This window comes from Pan troglodytes, chromosome 20 (assembly GCF_028858775.2).
Source record: "Pan troglodytes isolate AG18354 chromosome 20, NHGRI_mPanTro3-v2.0_pri, whole genome shotgun sequence".
NCBI classification, from domain to species: Eukaryota; Metazoa; Chordata; class Mammalia; order Primates; family Hominidae; genus Pan; species Pan troglodytes.
The window spans coordinates 18,530,716-18,552,682 of NC_072418.2; the positions used below are offsets into that span (position 1 = coordinate 18,530,716).

General features: G+C 46.3%; 1 protein-coding gene across 1 annotated transcript; it reads right to left on the reverse strand.

Moving 5' to 3' along the window:
• Positions 1-231: 231 nt before the first annotated feature.
• Positions 232-20,266, reverse strand: CYP4F2 (cytochrome P450 family 4 subfamily F member 2). Its single transcript, XM_001172541.8, has 13 exons — positions 20,191-20,266; positions 19,575-19,773; positions 17,664-17,808; positions 14,697-14,750; positions 14,477-14,604; positions 12,481-12,602; positions 11,592-11,862; positions 8,300-8,366; positions 7,982-8,111; positions 1,974-2,107; positions 1,814-1,878; positions 1,556-1,638; positions 232-1,146 (listed from the first exon to the last, which is right to left on the reverse strand). The coding sequence occupies exons 2-13, from the start codon at positions 19,770-19,772 to the stop codon at positions 981-983; spliced, it is 1,563 nt and encodes a 520-aa protein (XP_001172541.1). The 5' UTR covers position 19,773; positions 20,191-20,266; the 3' UTR covers positions 232-980.
• Positions 20,267-21,967: the final 1,701 nt, after the last annotated feature.

The following is a 21,967-nucleotide window of genomic DNA, read 5'->3' on the forward strand; positions in this document are numbered from 1 at the left end:
TAACCACACCTGTATCTTACATGAATATTTGTGCATCTATTGCTGTGAAAATGAGATCTCTACCCCAAAAGTTACTTGATGAAGAATAACTCAATTTGTTACTAATAGTCAATGTATATGAAGCTAATTCTTACAAAGTGAGACAAAACACTTTTATTTTCTAATATGATGTCTTTTTTTAAATTAAGACTGATTTGAACACTTAACACACACATTTTGAGGACCACAAAATAATGTTTCCTAAGATGATTTAATGTCATGGAAAGATGCTCACAGCACATTATTATATGAACAACCTGGACAGAAAAAAAAATGTATGTGAGATAAAATAGCAAACTTTTTTGATTGAGGTAGAATTCACATACCACGAAATTCACCATTTCAAAGTGTCCAATTCAATAGCATTTAGTGCACTCACAGTGTCGTGCTACCTTCGTCACTATCTAGGTCCGGAACATTTTCACCATCCCGGGAGGAAACCCCATCCTGATTAGCAGTCGCTCCTCAGTCCCACCTCCCCACAGCTGCTGAAAGCCACCAATCCGCTATGCATCTCTTCAGATTGGCCTGTTCTGGAAATTTCGTATAAAAGGACCGTACACTATGTGACCTTTTGCATCTGATGTCTTTCATTCAGTATCATGCATTCAAGGTTCATCCACAGTGTAGTAGGGATCACTGCTTCATTCCTTTTTATGGCTGTGTAATACTCCATTGTATGGATGGACCACATTTTGTTTATCCTTTCATCTGGTAATATATACCTTGGGGTTGTTTTCATCGTTTGGCTACTGTGAATAGGGCTGCCATGAACATTCACACACAAGCGTCTTTCTGTTTGAACACTTGTCTCAATTATTTTGAGTAGATATCTAGGATGGAATACAGGACTGTGGAACAGGGTCTTAGGGTAATTCTAGGCTTCACTTTTGATGAATCAGGGGTCGTTTTAGTGGGGTCAGAGTGGGTCTCTGCAGAACTCAGCTCAGGGGCTCCACCCGCAGCCAAAGTCCGCCCTCTGCGCGCAGGACCAGCTCCGGCTTCCTGCGGGGCTCGGTGTGGTCAGGCAGGACGCGGAAGCGCAGCAGCGTGAGCGCCAGGACCACCTTCATCTCCGCCATCGCGAACGTCTGCCCGATGCAGTTCCTAGGGGAGGGAGGTGGGAACTCTGACTGCAACCAAGAACCCCATCCTGGCCCCATCAAGCCGGTAACCTGGCCTGGGACACCCAACCCCACCTAGAGCAGTTTGAGGAATAGAGAAGGGGGTATCCGTGCCTGGATCCCCATGCGGGCTTGCATATCCTGCAAGCCTAGCCCAGATCCAGCCCCCAGCCTAGACCAAGGTGGGGTAGGAGGGGGCTCTGAGCACACCACAGACCCTTCTAGGACCAAGCCAACCGTACTCTATGGACCTTTTCCTATAAACTCCAGAGGAGGTGAGGGAAGGAGAGCTGGAACTCGGACCATCTACAATGTCCCCCTTTTCCCCACTGTCATGTCCAGACCCCTGCACCCATCAACCCGTTCCCACCTCAGACACAGGCCGCCCTTACCTGGGCCCTGCCGAGAAGGGAATAAAAGCCAGAGGTGACCTCTCCTTGATGTTCTCTGGGTCAAAGCGAAAGGGGTCGTAGACCTGGAGGTGAGACCAAGAAGGGTTGTTGGGTGGGGTCTCCCAGTCCGCCAGCCTTGGAGAGACAGACAGTTGTGTGTGTCTTCGAGGGAGGTGATGTTGGATACTCCTGATCAAAACCCTGCCCCCTCCTCTAGGAGCCTTGGAATGGACAAAAACAGAGAGAGGGGCCCCGCACCTCAGGGTCCGGCCACACAGCTGGGTTGTGATGGGTTCCGAAAACACTGATGAGGCAGATAATGCCTGTGGGAGAGAAGGGAGCAGTCAGGACAAGGCCTCCTTCACTGAGGGGCCCCTCTTCCTACCCAGGAGACTCCTCCCCGTGAGGCTGTGAGCACCTTTGGGGATGACCCGGCCGTCTGGGAGCACAATGTCCTGGGTGACATGGCGGGAGATGACCGGGACTGGGGGATGCAGCCGCAGGCTCTCCTTCATGCACATGGTCAGGAAGGGCAAATGGGCCAGGTCGTCCCTAAGGAAACACCCCAGCCCCAATCCTTATCAAGGGAGCAAAGACACAATTCTCCAGCTTCTCTCTGTTTGCAAGTGAGACCTTTTCTCCCCGCAATAAAATAAACTTTTAACAAGAATTGTTACAAAGTCGCAAGAATAAAAATAGTGTGGCACTGTGGCAAAAATGAGAAAACAGACCCATGGAACATGAGGGAGAGCTCAGAAAAAGACATGAGAATAAGTGAAAACTTAACATTTGATAAAGACAGCCCCTGCCCAAACCAAAATCCTGGGAAACTGATGGATTTTACAGTTGTAAAAGAAAAAAGTGGACCAATTTAACTTCACAGAAGTTGAATATGCTCAAGATGGTAGTTTTTGCAGATAAAGGATAGTAATGAAAAGTACCCTCCAAAAGTTGAAAGGCAATATTTTGCAACCCAAGACAGAAAAAAAAAAATCAATTTTGGCCGGGCGTGGTGGCTCACGCCTGTAATCCCAGCACTTTGGGAGGCTAAGGCAGGTGGATCACAACATGAGGAGATCGAGACCATCCTAGCTAACACAGTGAAACCCCGTCTCTACTAAAAATACAAAAACTTAGCGGGGTATGGTGGAGGGCGCCTGTAGTCCCAGCTACTCGGGAGGCTGAGGCGAGAGAATGGCTTGAACCTGGGAGGGGGAGGTTGCAGTGAGCTGAGATCACACCACTGCACTCCAGCCTGGGTGATAGAGACTGCATCTCAAAAAAAAAAATCAATTTTAATACACATCCTTAAAAGTAAATATTTTTAAAGAATCCAAAGAAAAAGAGCAAAAAAATAAAGGAACCACTTCCATAAAAAGAAACAAACATCAACATGTGAAAGAGATGTTCAACCTCACTCTTATTTAAAACAATGTCCATCAAAAGAAGAAATATGAAGATTGGCATAGATTTTAAAATTTAATAATACATTAGTAGTATTGGTAAAGTTATGGGAAAACTTGTGCCATCAAACTCAGCTAATAGGAAAGGATTTGCAATGATAATTAAAATTGTACAATGCAAATGTTCTTTGATTCAGCAATTGCACTTCAGGGAATTTGTCCTGCAGAGATGCTTATACATGCAAGGAATGGTCACTGTGCACACATGCTGACTGCCTCATGTCCACTTTTAGCAAAAGGTTGGAAACAAGCCACATACACATTGATGGGAAGATGTTTAGATAAACAGCCACACGATGGAATACTATACAGCTACACAAAAGGAAGAAATAGGGATCACTAGTCTCATCACATTCTGCAGGCTGGAAGGTAAATCAGTACAGACACTGTGGAAGGCAAATTGGAAATATCTACTATAACTGAAAATGTTTATGTGCATTCAACATAGGAATGAGCTGAATAAATAAGGAATAAAATATTTAGCACTCAGAAAAAAATAGCATTAAGACACACTGTTGAGTGAAAACAAGTTACAAATATATACATATGTGCACATAAAAAGGGCAAAAAGTATATGAATATTTATGAAATTAATGATTCAGAGAGAGATGATAGATTGATAGATGACAGATAATAGATAAGAGATATAGAGAGAGAGAATAGATAGATACATACATAGATGATAGAAACAGAGATACATAGATGATATATAGATAGTAGATAGGTATATAGATACATAGATGATGGATGGATAGATAGATAGATAGATAGATAACAAATCTATGGCTCTGGAGACACCTTTGGAGAATGAGAAAGGATTAGGTGGGGTGGCAGGATTGTCAAGGAAAACGCTAGTCTTATCTGTAATATCTCATTTGGTGCAAGAAGAATCTGTTCTTATCACTGGTTTTGTAATTTAATGCTCATTTTCCATGTGGTGTGTATATACAATGGAATACCATTCAGCCTTAAAAAAAAAAAAAACTTATTTTATTTGCCACAACGTGAAAGAACCTGGAGGAACTTATGCTAAGTGAAGTAAGCTAGGCTCAGAAACACAAACACACATGATCTTACTTATCTTGGGACCTAAAATAGTCAAGCTCATAGAAACAGGAGTGGAGGCCGGGCGCGGTGGCTCACGCCTGTAATCCCAGCACTTTGGGAGGCCAAGGGTGGCAGATCACAAGGTCAGGAGTTCAAGACCAGCCTGTCCAATATGGTGAAACCCCGTCTCTAATAAAAATACAAAAAAATTAGCCAGGCGTGGTGGCGGGAGCCTGTAATCCCAGCTACTCAGGAGGCTGAGGCAGGAGAATCACTTGAACCTGGGAGGCAGAGGTCGCAGTAAGTTGAGATCGTGCCACTGCACTCCAGCCTGGGTGACAGAGCGAGACTCCATCTCAAAAATGAAAAAAAAAAAAAAGAAAGAAAAGAAAAGAAATAGAAGCAGAATGATGGTTACCAGAGGCCAGGGCTGAGGGAGGGATAGAGAAGGGTGAGATGTTGGTCAAAGGATAGAAGCTTCAGTTAGACAAGAGGAATAGTTTTTGAGATCTACTGCACAGCATGGTGATTTAGTGAACAATGTATTAATTGAAATTGCTAAGAGAGTAAATTTCAAATGTTCTCAACATAAAAATGATAAATATATGAAGTGATGGATTTGTTCATTACCTTGATTTAATAATTTCAGGTTGTATACATACATCATAACATCACATTGTACCTCTAATATATATAATTAAAATTTATCAATGAAAGAACAATTTAAAAACAAACTCATTTTTGAAAACTCATATTTTAAGAAAAATAGATCTCAGAGATAATGTCCAGAACTGAGTCTATTTTGTATAGTTTTCTTTACAAAGAAAAACACAGTATGTGTTCATATAAATAAAAATCACAGTGTGAATTCATATAAATGTGGGCATTGGGATAGCCATTTTCCGGAAGAATACACAGAAAACTGTTGACCATAGTCACTGCTAAGGTGGAGCTTAATAAGGAAGCTCATTCTTATCATAAAATTTTTTGGACCCTTTCTTTTAACCACATCCATAATTTTGCTTCAAATCTGGATTTTATACTCCAGGACATGGGTCCAGGCAAAGATTTTCTGTGTAAGACCTCAAAAGCACAGGCAATAGACAAATGAGATTACATCAAGGTAAAAAGCTTCTGCACAGCAAAGGAAACAGTCAACAAAGTGAAGAATCAACTTACAGAATGGCAGACAATATTCGCAAATTACTCATCTGACAAGCGATTAATAACCAGAATATATTATATAAGGAGCTCAAACAACTCAATAGGGGAAAAAGAACTCAAATCATCTTATTTAAAAATGATCAAAAGATCTGAATAGACATTTCTTAAAATAAGACATACAAATGGCCAACAGATAGATGGAAAAATGCTCAATGTCACTAATCATCAGAGAAATGCAAATCAAAACCACAATGAGATATCATCTCATCCCAGTTAAAATGGCTTTTATCAAAAAGACAGGCAACGATAGACGCTGGTGAGGATATGGAGAAAGGGGAACTCTCACACACTGTTGGCGGGAATATAAATTAGTGCAGCCACTGCAGAGAACAGCACAGAGGTTCCTCAAGAAACTAAAACAAGAACTAACATATAACCCAGAAATTCCACTACTGAAAAGAAAGAGAAGAAATTTCTATCCCAAAGAAAGAAAATAAATCTGTTGAAGAGATATCTATACTTCCGTATTTATTGCAGGACTATTCAAAACAGCCAAAATATGGAATCAACCTAAGTGCCCATCAACTGAATGGATAAAGAAAATGTGGCGGCCGGGTGCGGTGGCTCATGCCTGTAATCCCAGCACTTTGGGAGGCCGAGGCAGGCAGATCGTGAGGTCAGGAGTTCGAGACCAGCCTGGCCAATATGGTGAAACCCCAGCCCTATTAAAAATACAAAAATTAGCCAGGCGTGGTGGTGTGCACCCGTAGTCCCAGCTACTTGGGAGGCTGAGGCAGAAGAATAGCTTGAACCCGGGAGGCAGAGGTTGCAGTGAGCCAAGATCGTGCCACCGCACTCCAGCCTGGGCGACAGAACAAGACTCTGTCTCAAAGAAAGAAAGAAAGGAAAGAAGAAAGAGAGAAAGAGAGAGAGGGAGGGAGGGAGGAAGGAAGGAAGGAAGGAAGGAAATGTGGCATGTATACACAATAGAATACTATGCACCATTAAAAACACTGGAATTTTGTCATTTGCGGCAACATGGATGGAACTGGAGGTCACTGTGGTAAGTAAATTAGCCAAAAACAGAAAGACAAATATTGCATGTTCTCACTCACATGTGGGAGCTGAAAAAGTGGATCTAATGAAAGTAGAAGGTAGATTGGTAGAAGGGAGGGAGGGGTGAGGAGACGTTGATTAACGGGCATAAATAAGAGGTTTGATAGGAGAAATAAAACCTAGCACTTGATAGATCAGTGGGTTCACTATAGTTTACGATATGTACTGTATATTCCTAAATAGTTAGCTTATGTTAGTTATGTTTCTAGCATAAAGAAAAGACTAAATATTTCAGGCGACAGATATCTCAAGTACACTGATTTGATCTTTACCAATTATATGAATGTATTAGATTATCATGTGTATTTCAAATCTATGTGCATCTATTTATGCAGCAATAAAAAATTGTTAAAAATGCAGAAAAATTATTGGTTTTAAAAGCAGAAAAATGTTTCTCCTCCTCACTGGACTGCTGTGCTGGGCAAAGGTGTGGACGAGAGGACACTGAATCCAAGACATCCGTCCATTCCAAAGCTTCCTCTCCTTCCTCCAGCCCCTGGCCTGGCTCTGGTCTCAGAATGTCCCCACTGTGCCCTCATTTTACAGCTGGTCCTCTCCAGTATGCCCTCCACACTAGCCCTAGAAAGATCTTCCTGGTACCCAGATGTGACCTGTCCCTACACTGCTCAAACACTTCCCATGGCTCCCTATTGCCATTGGGCTAAAACTGAAGCCATTAACATTTTCCCCAAGGCTTCCACAGCCAGCCCCTGCTACCATCTCCGGTTTTATCATCTCATTACAACTCAGTCTCTCCCTCTCTCTCCCCTTCTCCTCCTTTCTGTCCTGACCCTGCTCTCTCTCTCTCTCCTTCTCTCTCTCTCCCTCGCTCTCCTCTCTCTCTTCCTCCCTCTCTCTTCCTCCCGCAAAGACCCCAGGCAGTCTTCTTGACCTAGAGCACTGCCCCCCAACTGTACCCAATTATCTACTGATCATCATTTAGGCTCTCAACTGAGACACTTTCTATACCCCCTAGTCCTGCTTCTCTTACTGTAAATCCCATCCCTGCCCACGTGGGCTGGGAGTGTCCTGCCCAGGGACAGTTCCGCCACCAGGCTGGGAGCACCTGGAAAACAGATCCCTGGATTGGTTCCTTCCCAGGTCTCCAGAGCACAGAAAGATGCTGTGCACAGATGTGGGGGTGAGAATGTAGTGTGGGAGTGTTTGCTGAATAAGGATGGGACGGATGAACGGTGCAAGTGTTCTGGACAAGAATGGATGAATTTTACCCCCAGGTCTCCCTTATAAATCCCTGGACTCGACTGGAGAGTAGGAATTAGGGAACAGAAGAGCAAACATTCAAGAAGTGAAGATGTTTTAAAAAAAATGATATTTCTGGGAGAAAAGGAAGAGAGTGGGGGGGAAGTTCATTTGCTGAACACGTGCTAAGTGGCGTTATCTGTCCTCACATATCATCACCAACTCTCTCAGAAGCCCAGGTCTTTCTGTCCTAAGAGCCTATAACCTTTCCCCAGACAGTCAGGATGGGTACTAAGTCCTGCCTGTGGTCCTCTGCTCCTATTCCCACTAGGCAATAGTGGCAGAATCAACAAAAACAGCTTTTCCTCCCCTCCCCACCTGGGGAGCAGAGCCAATGAGAAGGTCTCAGGAAGAGGCCACAAGCACCTGCACTCACCATTCAATCTCTTTAGGCTCACGGTCCTTCAGAAGTTCTTGCACCTCCTGCCGGCAGCGCTCCTGGTATTCCGGGTGCTTTGCAAGGTGGTATAGGACCCAGGAGAGACCACTGGCCGTGGTGTCATGGCCTGGGGGGCAGCAAGGCAGGCTTGGGTCTCTGGGCTGCTTCAGCACCCGAAGGTAGACAGCACCCATGCGTTGAGGGCCTCAGGGAGGATGGGGGAAGGGGGATGGGAAGGTTGTGGGGGTCCACCCACCCTGTTCCTGGAAGGGAGAGATCCCGGTCCCCTCTCTAGCCCCACACTGGGGCCCTCACCCTCAAACATAAAGGTGTCAGCTTCTGCTCTTATGTCCTCATCAGATAACTTCTTCCCATCTTCATCCTGGAGAGAAGGCAGTAACCGCCCCCAACCCCCACCCCCATAAAAAGTCACACTAGCTCTAAGGGCTCTTGAGTCTAATCTGAGACAGTCTCTGAAGATTCATCCTTTTTCCAGAAATCCAAGTCCATCTTGCACTCCTAGACCCCTCTTGGTCACCATGGCCAGAGCCCTCACCTCATGGCCTTCCTCTCTGGCTTCCTTGCCTCCTCTTGGGTTCCTACTGGGAAGACTCAATGACCCATGAATATTTTAATGAAAAGTTTCTGAGAAAAAGTTACGGGCAACCTGAGTTACAGGAGAATTAAATGGCAATTTCCCTTGGAAATTAGAGATTAAGTATTGCTTCAAAGATTTGCCCACATTCTAGAGTGATAAATCTAGAGAATCTTATCCCCCTGGAGACGTTTGGGTTGTAAGCCTAAGGACTATGGCATCTCACTGAAGAGGATTTGTTTATGCTCCAGAACAAAGCACACCATCTCTCACAAAGCTAGCATTCTCACTCAATCTCTCTCTCTCTCTCTCTCTCTCTCTCTCTCTCTCTCTGTCTCTCTCATTCTCTTTCTTGGGAAGAAATAGAAAATGTGCCAAGACTCATAATGTAGGGCCCCTCTCTTAGGGTGCAAACTCTGCTGCACATACCAGTGAAAACATTGCCCTTGGAGAAATTTGACTTGAGGATGAAGAGCCAGTGCCACAATCCCACTCTGGCTGACAGTATTGCTGTGAGCAAGACATGGGCTGCTCTGATCTAGAGGTTTAATGCATCTGTCACAATAGACCTACACATAGACAAAGACAAAGACACAGACACAAACACACATAGACAAAGTCATAGACTTAGAAACTGACACAGACACACAAATACACATAAACATTGACATAACACAGATATAGACACAGACACACACACACATAAAGTCACAGACTTAGAAACACAAACACACAAATACAAATAAACATAGACATAGACACAGATATAGACACAGGCACACACATATAGACTAAGTCACAGACTTAGAAACACAGACACACAAATACATGTAAACATAGACATAGACACAGATATAGACACAGACATACACACACATACACAAAATCACAGACTTAAGAAACACAGACACACATAAACATAGACATAGACACAGACACACGCACACATAGACAAAGTCACAGACTTAGAAACACAGACACGCAAATACACATAAACATAGACATAGACACAGATATAGACACAGACACACACACATAGACAAAGTCACAGACTTAGAAACACAGACACACAAATACACGTAAACCTAGACATAGACACAGATATAGACACAGACACACACACACATAGACTAAGTCACAGACTTAGAAACATGGACACACAAATACACATAAACATAGACATAGACACAGATACAGACACAGACACACACATATAGACTAAGTCATAGACTTAGAAACACAGACACACAAATACATGTAAACATAGACATAGACACAGATATAGACACAGACATACACACACATAGACAAAATCACAGACTTAGAAACACAGACACAGATAAACATAGACATAGACACGGATACACGCACAAATAGACAAAGTCACAGACTTAGAAACACAGACACGCAAATACACATAAACATAGACATAGACACAGATATAGACACAGACACACACACACATAGACAAAGTCACAGACTTAGAAACACAGACACACAAATACACATAAACCTAGACATAGACACAGATATAGACACAGACACACACACACATAGACAAAGTCACAGACTTAGAAACACAGACACACAAATACACGTAAACATAGACATAGACACAAATATAGACACAGACACACACACACATAGACTGTCACAGACTTAGAAACATGGACACACAAATACACATAAACACAGACATAGACACAGACACAAACACACATAGATGAAGTCACAGATTTAGAAACGCAGACACACAAATACACATAAACAAACATAGACATAGACACACACACATAGACAAAGTCACAGACTTAGAAACACAGACACACAAATACAAATACACATAAACATAGACACAGATAGACACAGACGCACACACATAGATGAAGTCACAGACTTAGAAACACAGACACACAAATACACATAAACATAGACATAGACACAGACACACACGCACATAGACAAAGTCACAAACTTAGAAACACAGACACACAAGTACACATAAACATAGACATAGACACAGATATAGATACAGACGCACACACATAGATGAAGTCACAGACTTAGAAACACAGACACACAAATACAAATACACATAGACATAGACACAGACACACACGCACATAGACAAAGTCACAGACTTAGAAACACAGACACACAAGTACACATAAACATAGACATAGACACAGATATAGACACAGACGCACACATACATAGACTAAGTCACAGACTTAGAAACACAGACACAAAAATACACATAAACATAGACATGACACACACTCAGACACAACTACTGATAGACATAAACATAGACATAGACAGAAACAGACACAAGCACAGGCACAGACAAAGATATAGACATAGCATTGACATAGACATAGCCATAAACGAAGACATAGTCATAGACACAGACAAAAAACATGGACATAGACATACACTGAGACAAAGACACAAACACAGAAAAAAGACAAAGGCATAGACGCAGACACAGATATACACATACACATAGACATGGATGAAAATATAGACAGAGACAAAGACATAAACAGAGACATAGAAAAGACAGGACAAAGGCGTAGACATAGACAAAGATGAAGACACAGATAAAAAGACATACAGATATGGCCAATTACAAAGACAAAGACATACACATAGTCACAGTCATAGAGACACAAACTCAAACAGAGACAAAGATATAGAAAGACATAGGCAAAAACATAAACATAGACTAGACATAGATATAGATGTAGATGTATGGAGTTAAATGTGGACAATTAACTCATTAGCTTGTCAATAGAGCAAACTCTCAGACTTGTCAGTTTCAAGCCTAGCAGCTCCCTGCTAGGTGCACTCCACAGTCATCTCTAAAACCTATCTCTGACCTGTCCCTCCCTTCCTCAATCACCTTCCATGGCTCCCTAGTGCCCTCTTAATCAAGTTCAAATTCTTTCATCTGACATTTCACATGAAGCTCCCTTCTACTTCTTGAATTCAGATCCCAGAGAGGCCCACCTTGCTCAACAGGAGTACATCAATGAAGTCCAAAGTCTTGGACTTGGCCTTGGCTTGGAGGAAGTCATCAACACCCTGGCTAGGGAGAGTGCGGCGCCGCTCCTGGATGACGGCATCTGTGAAGTCGTGCACCAGGCGGCAGGCCCTGCGGAAACGCTGCCCATCAGGGGTGAGATAATACAGGAAGTCAATATGCAGGAGGATCTCATGGTGTCTTTTTGATACAAGGGCACTGAGCTCCAAGATGGCGGCAATATATTCACTGGGTTTCCTGCAGGATAAGGGCAGAAAGGGAGGCAACAATTTAATATACCTGAAGCCCCAGGATCACCTCCCACCAGCAGCCAGGATCTACCTCCTATCAGTAAACAGAGTATCCAGGAACAGATGACCCCACAGATACAGGGTGGGGATCAGCATGAGATTGATTCTGCAAGCTCTCTTCTCTCCCTGCATCCCATCTCTGTGAGATGCCTCCATGCCGCTAGGCACCCAGAGCATAGCTTGCACATTATTCTCCTATTCTCTCTTTCCCTCCCAGTATACAGTCCTGACCCGTCTCCTTGAAACTGTCCACAAAGCTCAGACTTTATCCTCCTGCAACTGGTCCATGGTCTAGCTTTCACCCTAGCCTCTTTGCATCAGTGTTAACTCCATTTAGTGCTACATTAGTCAGTCCCCTACAGAGCTCTGACCACACCCACCAGTTCAAACCCCTTCAATGGCTCCCTGGAAACCTCAAGATAAAGTTCATACCAGTCCTTCAATGATCAGGTATAACAAAACTCCTCCAGGAAGGTTTGTCTGATTTCCCTGCTTAGTCCTCCCTCTCCCACCTACCCACTTTGGGTCCACAGCCCAAGATCCCAGATCCTGGGCAAGAACTTACTCCTGACAATGGCTGTCAAAGCTGAAGACACATTTCTGTAGACTGTCCAAGGTCATGAGGCTGATGTGCTCAAACATATCCAAACAGGCGCTACCCTCTGAGGCCAGGAGCTGCCACTTGGCCTAGCCAGAGAAGGGGACAGAGCTGGGGCAGGCTCCTTGCTCCCTTGAGCACCTCTCCAACCCCAACTGCCAAGATGGGCTCCCCAGAATAAGCCTCTTCATCTTCTCCCCAGGGACCCCTCCCCAGGGAGGACCAGGTTATGGTGCAAACAAAAGCTGTTACTATTAAGAGATGAAGACCCAAGATTGGGAGTTAGGAGAACTAGGTTCAAGTTCCAGCTCTGTCCCCTGTGCTCTGTGTGCCATTAGTCAACTCATTACCCTCCCCTATATCCTGCCTGTCAAATCTTCAGAAACAGTTAAGATGATGTGCTTTGGAGCCATATAATTCACATTAGAAACTCTGCTCCACCTCGCCATGCTCACTTATTAGCTGGGTGAACTTGGGTTAGTTCCCTAATCTCTCAGACCTGCAGTTTCATCATCTACCATGGGGCAAAAATACATAATCTCTCCTTCGCAGAGCTGTTAAAATCAAATTAGACAATACATACTCGTATCATGGAATGGGCACATGGCATTGTTTCTGGCATATGGTATGTGATCAATAAATGTTGGATTTCCCCATCTGCGTTGTTATAAATTGATTTCAAAAATATCCCTGTTTTGGGGGAGGTAGTCCTTCGTTGAGTCCTGAGCATTCTTTCTGGGCATGTCATGAATGCAAGACACTGATGTCGTTAACATGGAAAATTTCTTAGAGTTGTGTTTGCGAAGAAAAACTTTGAGGGATAAGGTAAAGACTCCCTCTAGACATGTTGCTTTTGCTTTCTATAAAAGCAGATTCCCTAAGCTTAAAGCTCCTCTTCTGTAATGCAATATATGATGTCAGCAGGCACTTATAGAAGCCCGCCTGTGTCAGCCCATGGGATTTGGGAAGCTTGGAGGGAAAAAAGGCAATCTAACAAGAAACACATGCTGCTGTCTGTGTCATGAGTAGTAAACTATCCTTTGTCTCTGACCCAGGAATCTCTTGTCCTTCTGGAAGAATTTATGAAACAGTAACAAGCTAACTTATCAATTTGCAAGTTAAAAAAAAATCCTAGATACTTCGCAAAACCTTTGCCACAATTCTTCCCTTCCTGCCATATCCACACCCTTTGCAATGTGATTTTTCAGCAACTCCCATTAATAGACAGAGCCTATTTTATCCCCCTGCCTTTGATTCTGTGTTGGACTTTTGGCTTTCGATGTCAAAATACAATGTGGTGAAAATGATGAGTTAATAACTAACGAAGCTAAGCCTTGTCTTACTCCTTGGAACCCTGCCTGCATTGTGAACCATGGGGCGCCTTCTGGAAGGAGACAATCATAGGGAGGAACATCCAGGGGTCCCAGATGAGGCCAAACCTAGACACGTGAGAGAACCCAAACATGTCCCAGCCAAAACCCAAACATGTGGCAGAATTCAGTCAACACCTGCAAGGCTGCCTACCTGACCCCCAGCTGCTCATGTACCATGAGTGGTCCCTTCCATATACAGAAGAACCTGCCAACTGTCCCACAGACTTATTAGCAAACATAAACACTTATTGGTTTAAACCAATGAGTTTTCAGGTGGTTTCTTATCAGCAACAGCTACTATGAAATTGTTGTCATGACCCTCTTGTGTTTACAGGGCTTTGGTGATGGAAACATAGAAACAGACACCTTCTGGGCACCTGCTATGCACCAGAGACGTGACTCCATTACATTACTCTGACCATCTTTTAAGTAGGGATTATTATCCCCATTTTACAGACAAGGAAACCAAGGCTCAGTGAGAAAGAGCAATGGCCCAATGGCAACCAGCAGAGCCAAAACTCCAGACTAGATCTGTCTGTTGTCCTTTCACCCCAAGGCTGCAGGTGGGACCTTGGCTTCAAATAACTCACGTGCATGATGTTCACACTCTCATTGAAAATCTTCATATAGGGCTTCAGGATGTTGAAATGGAAGGCAGGCGTCAGCATCCGACGGTGGCGGCTCCACTTGTCACCAGCACTCAGCAGGAGCCCATCCCCTAGCAGGGCAGCCAAGGGCCATGGGCAAGGACCTCTCCCTCCCCTGGCCCCCCAGCGTTTTTCCCAACCCTATTCACCTGCAGATACTCACCCAGCCAGGGCTCCAGGAAGCTGTAGAAGAACTTGTCCTTTGGTGCAATGGCAGCTGACATAAATGAGGACAATCAGGGGCCATGGAGGCAGGTGAAGGAGGAACTTTGGGGGTGGGGGGAGGCTCCCAGCAAGAGGTTTGCACTTCTCCCACTCTGAGCCCCACATAGCAGGAAGAGGGCCAAGGGCAGAGGAAGAAGGGAGGATGGGGAGGGGAGGGAAGACCAGACCAGGCTACAGCAGCACAGTACAGCAATGACACTGCCTAACATGGCATGTAGGAGCTATGTCAGGGCTCCAGCATGCCTTGACACGCCTCCTACATGATCCAACATGTTCCGCAACCCCTGAGCACAGCTCAGCACTCTACAGAATGCTTCACAAGGACCTAGGACAACCTGTCTGTCCCAGCACTCTCTGACATCTTCTGATATGGCATCTGACATGGACCTGGACATGAGACATGACCCTGACATGTGTTCACATGTCCTGACATGGCCACAAAATACATGACAATTCCTAACATGAGATGGTGTGCTCTAACATGCACATGAGATGGTCTAACATGATCTTAAAAGCGTGTTCCACATACAGGCTCTGGGTTGAATATAAATATGGTAACTTTAATGTCACAGACATAGCCAACATGTGACCCAGACTGTTCCTCAGGCATGACCCAAATATACTATAACACATGCCTCAGACAAGACTCAAATAATGTCTCAGACAGTTCACGTAGGGACCCTGGGTCCCAGACCTCACACAACCCCCAGACCTCACACAACGCCCAGATGTTTGGACCAGCAGGAGAAAACGGCAGTGTCAAACAGCACCTGAGACAAGAACCAAACAGGCCCTCACATGCCCCAAATGTCCTTGGCCACAGATAAGCCCCAAACTTGACCAGCTCTACATGACCCCAGTTGGAATTATATACCAGATGTAACCAGGTATAACATATTTCAGGTGTAACCAGGACCCAGGTGTAAATATACAAGGCAGACCTGGCCATATAACCGCCATTGTAGAGACACGCCCCAGACATGAGCAAACAGGAACAGAGGTTAGACAAGTGGAAGTCCAGGGGCGATGGAGGCAATGGCATCTCCACCACAGCCCCTCCTGTCTGCACATCGGTCACGTGTTCAGCTGGAGGCAGCACAGCAACCCCAGCTGTGGGCAAAGCTTGGCCAGTGCAATGTCTACCTGGAGCAAAGAGCACAGGCTTGATGTAGGTTGGGTGGAAGATGCGGACGATTGCCTGCCAGGGCCCCACCCACCAGCAGCCCATATCCCCAAAGGTGCACGCCAGGCTTTGTGCGTATAGGAGACCTTCTTCTGAGCTGTGAATCTGGAGAAAAACACACAGGACCCAATTCATGCTCTCCTAGGCTGTGAGAGAGAAGGATCTGCAGGGAAGAGGTCGAAGCCTGAGAATTTCAAGCAGCATCTCATCCTCCTGTCAGTGCTGAGCACCCCCTGCCTCCTCACATCCTCCATGCAGGACTCTCCAGTCCTTCAGTTACACAGACAGAAAAGGTCTTTCCCCATGTGGATCCACACACCATGTTCCCTGGGCTCTCATTCATCCCATTTTCCAGATGAAGAGCCTGAGGCTCTGAACAATAAAGTCACTTGCCCACAGTCCCAGACCACGGCAAGCCTGAGGCCTAAGACTAGGTCTGTCTGCACCCATGGCCTGAATCCTTAACCAACAAACTTCTTTGTGCCCCCAAAACAGTAGCTCTGGAAGACCCAGGCCTACCAAGACTGGGCAATCAGAGACACAGGGATTGGGTGAAAAATTGGTCCTGTGATCCAGGCCAGGAGAAGTAAATCATGGGCCATTTCTGGGAACTCTAGGGGAAAGGTGGCCTTTCCCATGAGAACTGAGCTTCTGGGACTCATCGTTGACATCATGAGGAAAAGGCCACCTTGATAGGAAAAGCGATGTGGAGAAAGCTAAAGCCAAGAGAGAAAGACAGATTTCCAGTGACCTTGTGTGAGACCCGGATCCAGCTATGCCTGAAGGCCACCCTCCCTGGACTTTAAAGTCAATAGATTATCTTTCTTTGCTTAGACCACACCAGGTTGGGTTTCCACCACTCACAACTGAAAGAGAATTCAATAACCAGAGACAGCTGGGTACCAGCCCAGAGTCACACAGCATTTTGAGGTCAGAGCCATGGTCTCTGCAGGATGCTGCCCATTCCCCCTGCTCAGCCTCGCCCGTCCAACGATGGGAAGCACAGGGGTCAAGGAAAGGGTCCCAAGCTGGGGTGGAGTCTCCTCTTGGAGGTCCCCGGGACCTGCAGCAGGAGAGCAACGAACTTAGGGCAGACAAGCTATAGGATGGGGTAAAGGGAATTGACCCACCAGAGGTGGACATCATGGAAATAGCAGCCCAGATCCCCCACCAGCCACAAGTCCTCCTCATTGTTCTAGGCTTTGGGACAGGCAAGGTGATGCTAGGCCTGGCAAGGGGCCTTGAATACTAACGATGTCCAATTGCCTCACCCTGCACTCTCCTTTCAAACATTCCTACTCATTGTTCCAGACACAGCTCCAGTAACTCCTCCTCTAGGAAGCCTTCCAGCCTGCCCCAGCAGAGACCTTGTTCTTCCCTGGGCTGTGATCCATCTCCCTCTGGCCCTTTCCTGATCCCATGAAGTTGGGGATATCTCTATCCAGGTCCATCTCCTTAAAGTTGGGGGTTCCTCCAGGACAGGGCCTTGGGTTGAGGTCTCTTAGGGCTCCAGGGCAGCCCAGAACACCAGAACAGGGGGTAGATGGCAATGGAGAGAGGAGACGCTGAGATGGGAATTGATGAATACATGAAAGAAAGATGAAGATAGCTGAGAGGGAAGGAAAGGAGAGGCCAGAGTACTGCAGGGCCCACACAGGAGCTTGGGGATAGCGGAAGTGCAGGCCTCAAATGCACTGCCCCACCAGCTGTTCCAGATGGTACCTGAGGCGTTGATGACAGACCGGATGATGTCGGGGTGGCACAAACTGAGGAGGGGGGAGATGGGGCCCATCCAGACCTTAAAGCCCTGGGGGTAGGTGGCCACCAGCTGAGTCAGAACTCTCATGCCCTCCTCTGTGGGGTTTACCTGCAAGCAAGGCAGGGGTCATTACCTTCTGTGATAGTTAATTCTAGGTGTCTACTTGACTGGGCTACGGGATGCCCAGGTAGTTGGTCAAACATTATTTCTGGGTGTGTCTAATCTATTCATCCTATCTATCTAATTTTTCTATCTATATATCTATCTGCCTACCCATCTATCCATCAATCCATTTTATCTGTGCTTTCATCCATCCATATATTCATCTGTCTGTCTGCTTATCATCTATTAATAGCCATCTATCCATCTGTCTAATCTATCCATCATATATATCTACTCCATCTGTCTACATAATCTATCCATCCTATCTACTCTATCTACCCATCCATCCATCATCCATCCATCCATCCATCCTATCTGTGCATCCGTGTGTCCATGCATCCATCTGTCCTATTATTTGTCTATCTACCTATCCATCCATCCATCCATCCATCCATCCATCCATCCATGCTATCTGTGCATCCATGTGTCCATGCATCCATCTATCCTATTATCTATCTACCTACGTGCCTGTCCATCCATCCATCCATCCATCTATCCATCCTATCTGTGCATCTGTCTATCTATCCTATTAGCTATCTATCTATCTATCTATCTATCTATCTATCTATCTATCTATCTACATTCCTCCTGCTCTATCTATCTATCTATCCACATTCCTCCTGCTCTATCTCTCTTGGGTCCATCTCCAAGTCCCAAGGGTGCATCCCAGGGCAGAGGGAGAAGACGCACTGTCCACTCACAGAGGCCCAGTTATCTTGAAAGATTTTCTTTTTCTGGGAGTCATTTCAGCCCAGAGGCAGCTATATGGGGAGGTCCTCACAGGGGAGATTTGTGGGGAGCAGTATCGCCTCAGGACATGTCCCTAAGGCTGGTCCCCACATGCCTTCATGTCCTGGCTGATCCACAGAGGCTCCAGTTCCTCCCATGGAGAAGGTTCTGCACATGGGAGACCTTCCCTTTTCAGCAGCCACTAGTGGAGCAGAGGTGACTCTAACTGTCCATCAGGACAATGGCTCCCACCTGGGAGCAGCTTCTGCAGCAGGCTCTGTGCTAGTGTGTCCTGTGCACCCTTCCACTTTACCTGTGGACACATCCATCAATCCTGCCATTTGCAAATGAGCAGACTAAGACCACATTCCCCAAAGAGGAGAGCGGTCTAAGTCAGAGGGCAAGGTCACGGGGAGGAGAAAGGCCAAGGAAAGCTTCTGAAAGGTGAAGTGAGTGGCCAACTTTTATCTGGGTTTGGCAAGAGGTCTCATTGATAAGAGGGAGATAAGAAGAGGAATATAAGAGAAAGGTGCCTTCGGGTGTGGTGGAAGTGGGAGACGGCCCATGCCTCTCCTCTGGCCCAGCTGTACCCTCATAACAGGAAATAGTCCAGGCAAGGAGAGGACCCTGGACAGTGGGCATAAGAAGCCTCGAGTCCAGCAGTGGAGAATGTGGGAATGCCAGGGATTCGCCTCTCTGTGCAGCCAACCCTCTGCCCAGGAGCCCCGCAGAGGTGCATTAATGTGGGAAGACAGGCAGGAAAAGGACTCAATGCAGGCCTGGAGTGGGAGGACAAGGAAGTGAGAAGGGCTTGCATAGGCACCTCACAGAAATGAATAAGCAGAGGAATGAGTAAGACGCCTCCTCTGCTTCTCTGCCACCCCAGATCCCAGCCCACCCCTTCACCCCCACTCCCTAAGCCTCGTACCCCTCAAGAAGTCCATCCATCCTGAGACCTAGACCCATCCTGCTGCCACACTCACCATGCCCTGGTGTCCCCAAAACCAGTTCCGTCTCGGGGGTTGTGGGAAACACCGAAGGCGGCGGCAGTTGTCATAGAAGGCGTAGGTCCAGGCCAGGACATGGGCCAGGAGCCAGGAGGCCCCGACCAGCAGGAGGAGCGGCCAAGGGGATGCTGCCACTGGCCCGAGGCCCAGCCAGGACAGGCTTAGCTGGGACATCCTGCAGGGCAGACGGGATGGACGGTGAGATCCTGAGGCCCAGAGAATGGCCCAGGGACCTCCAGGGACAGTGGACAGGCAGGGACGGGCGGTGCCGGAGGTAGAGCAGGGAGGGCTCAGGGATGGGTAAAAAGGGGCTGAGAGGTAAAGTCCAGAAAGGCCCAACCAAAACCAGCAGCCAAGTGGCCTCCAGTTCCCTGGTAAGCACTTAGAATGGGAAAGAGAGAGAGAGAGAGACTGATTAAAGTCCAGAAAGGCCCAGCCTGAATCACTGTGAGGTTGCCAGGGGCTTGGTTTCAGTTACTCGGAAACCACCCATCCTCCAGGCCGGCACCCAGGAGCTGCGTGGGCCTTGGGCAGTGCCCCTCTCCATCCCAGGCCAGGACCCCCCCCAGGCCTGCCACCCCCAGCCTGGCACCTTCTGTCAGGAGCAGTCTGTCCCAGACAACCTCCTCTCTCTGTCTGCTGGGAGGCCTTTGACCCTGGCCCTTGATATAGCAAAGGCTGTGGGAGGGCTGGCTGGGTTGGGCTGGGCCAACCAATCCCTGCAGCCTGGGTGTGTCTCCTGAGCCTGGGCAGCCAATCAACACCTGGCGTCAGGCCAGCTGGGTGCAGAGGAATCAGCTCAGGGTCCAGATGGACGGGTAGATGCACAGATAGATAGAGTAGATAGGATGGATACATTAGGTAGATAGATAAAGTAGATATAGATAATGGATATATTAGACAGATGGATAGATAGCTATTAATAGATGATAGATAGATACATAGATAATAGGATAAATAGATGGAATGGATAAACGTACAGCTAAGATGGATTGATGGATGGATGGGTAGGCAAATATATATATAGATGAGAACTTAGATAGATAGGATGAATAGATTAGATAGACACACCCAGAAATAATGTTCCATCTCTGTCCCAGATATGTGGGATCCTCATTTGTGACATGGGAACTAGGGATCTTGGGTCACTCCAATCACTCCAGATGCTACAAGGCCAGTGACTTACTCAGTATGATGCTGAGGAACATGACCATCAGAAACAGGATCAGAGTCACTCTCAAGCAAAAAAAAAAAAAAAAAAAAAAAAAAAAACCTCCAAGGATTAAATGATCTTTCCCATTGTCCTGGGGAGAAATTAATCCAAGGGAGGTCACAGGGCAAATAATTCCCCATCACCACCATCACCACCATGAGCATACCATCACCCATGGAGTTTTCTGATTTACTCTTTGGCCCATTAAGCGTGAAATTTCTTATGCTAGATTTCTTTCTGATAAGGGAGAAGAGATTAGTATCTCTACATTTCCTCTCCTCCTGCTACCTAGTCTCTGTATTCTAGGTTAAATTATAATTTATGTTGAGGATTTACAATGTCTGACACACCTAGCTGAGCCTTCTGCACAGAGATACATTGGGAGTGGAGGCTAATTGGGTCAAAGGAGAAACGCCATAAGCCCACACTCCAGCCTATCAGGGTGGATTAAAGGTCTGATTTGCCCAACTCTTGTCTCACCTGCTCCCACTGAGAGGTGACAGCATGCTGGCAGTCCTCACAGCCCTCACTCGCTCTCGGCGCCTCCTCTGCCTGGGCTCCCACTTTGGCGGCGCTTGAGGAGCCCTTCAGCCCACCGCTGCACTGTGGGAGCCCCTTTCTTTTCTTTTCTTTTTTTTTTTGGATTTTTTTAATTATTATTATACTTTAAGTTTTAGGGTACATGCGCACAATGTGCAGGTTAGTTACATATGTATACATGTGCCATGCTGGTGCGCTGCACCCACTAACTCGTCATCTAGCATTACGCATATCTCCCAGTGCTATCCCTCCCCCCTCCCCCCACCCCACAACAGTCCCCAGAGTGTGATGTTCCCCTTCCTGTGTCCATATGTTCTCATTGTGTAGGGACATGGATGAAATTGGAAATCATCATTCTCAGTAAACTATCGCAAGAACAAAAAACCAAACACCGCATATTCTCACTTATAGGTGTAGGAGCCCCTTTCTAGGCTGGCCAAGGCCAGAGCCGGCTCCCTCAGCTTGCAGGGAGGTATGGAGGGAGAGGCGCGAGTACGAACCGGGGCTGCGAGCGGCACTTGCGGGCCAGCTAGAGCTCCAGGTGGGCGTAGGCTTCGCAGGCCCCGCACTCGGAGCAGCCGGCAGGCCCTGCCAGCCCCGGGCAATGAGGGGCTTA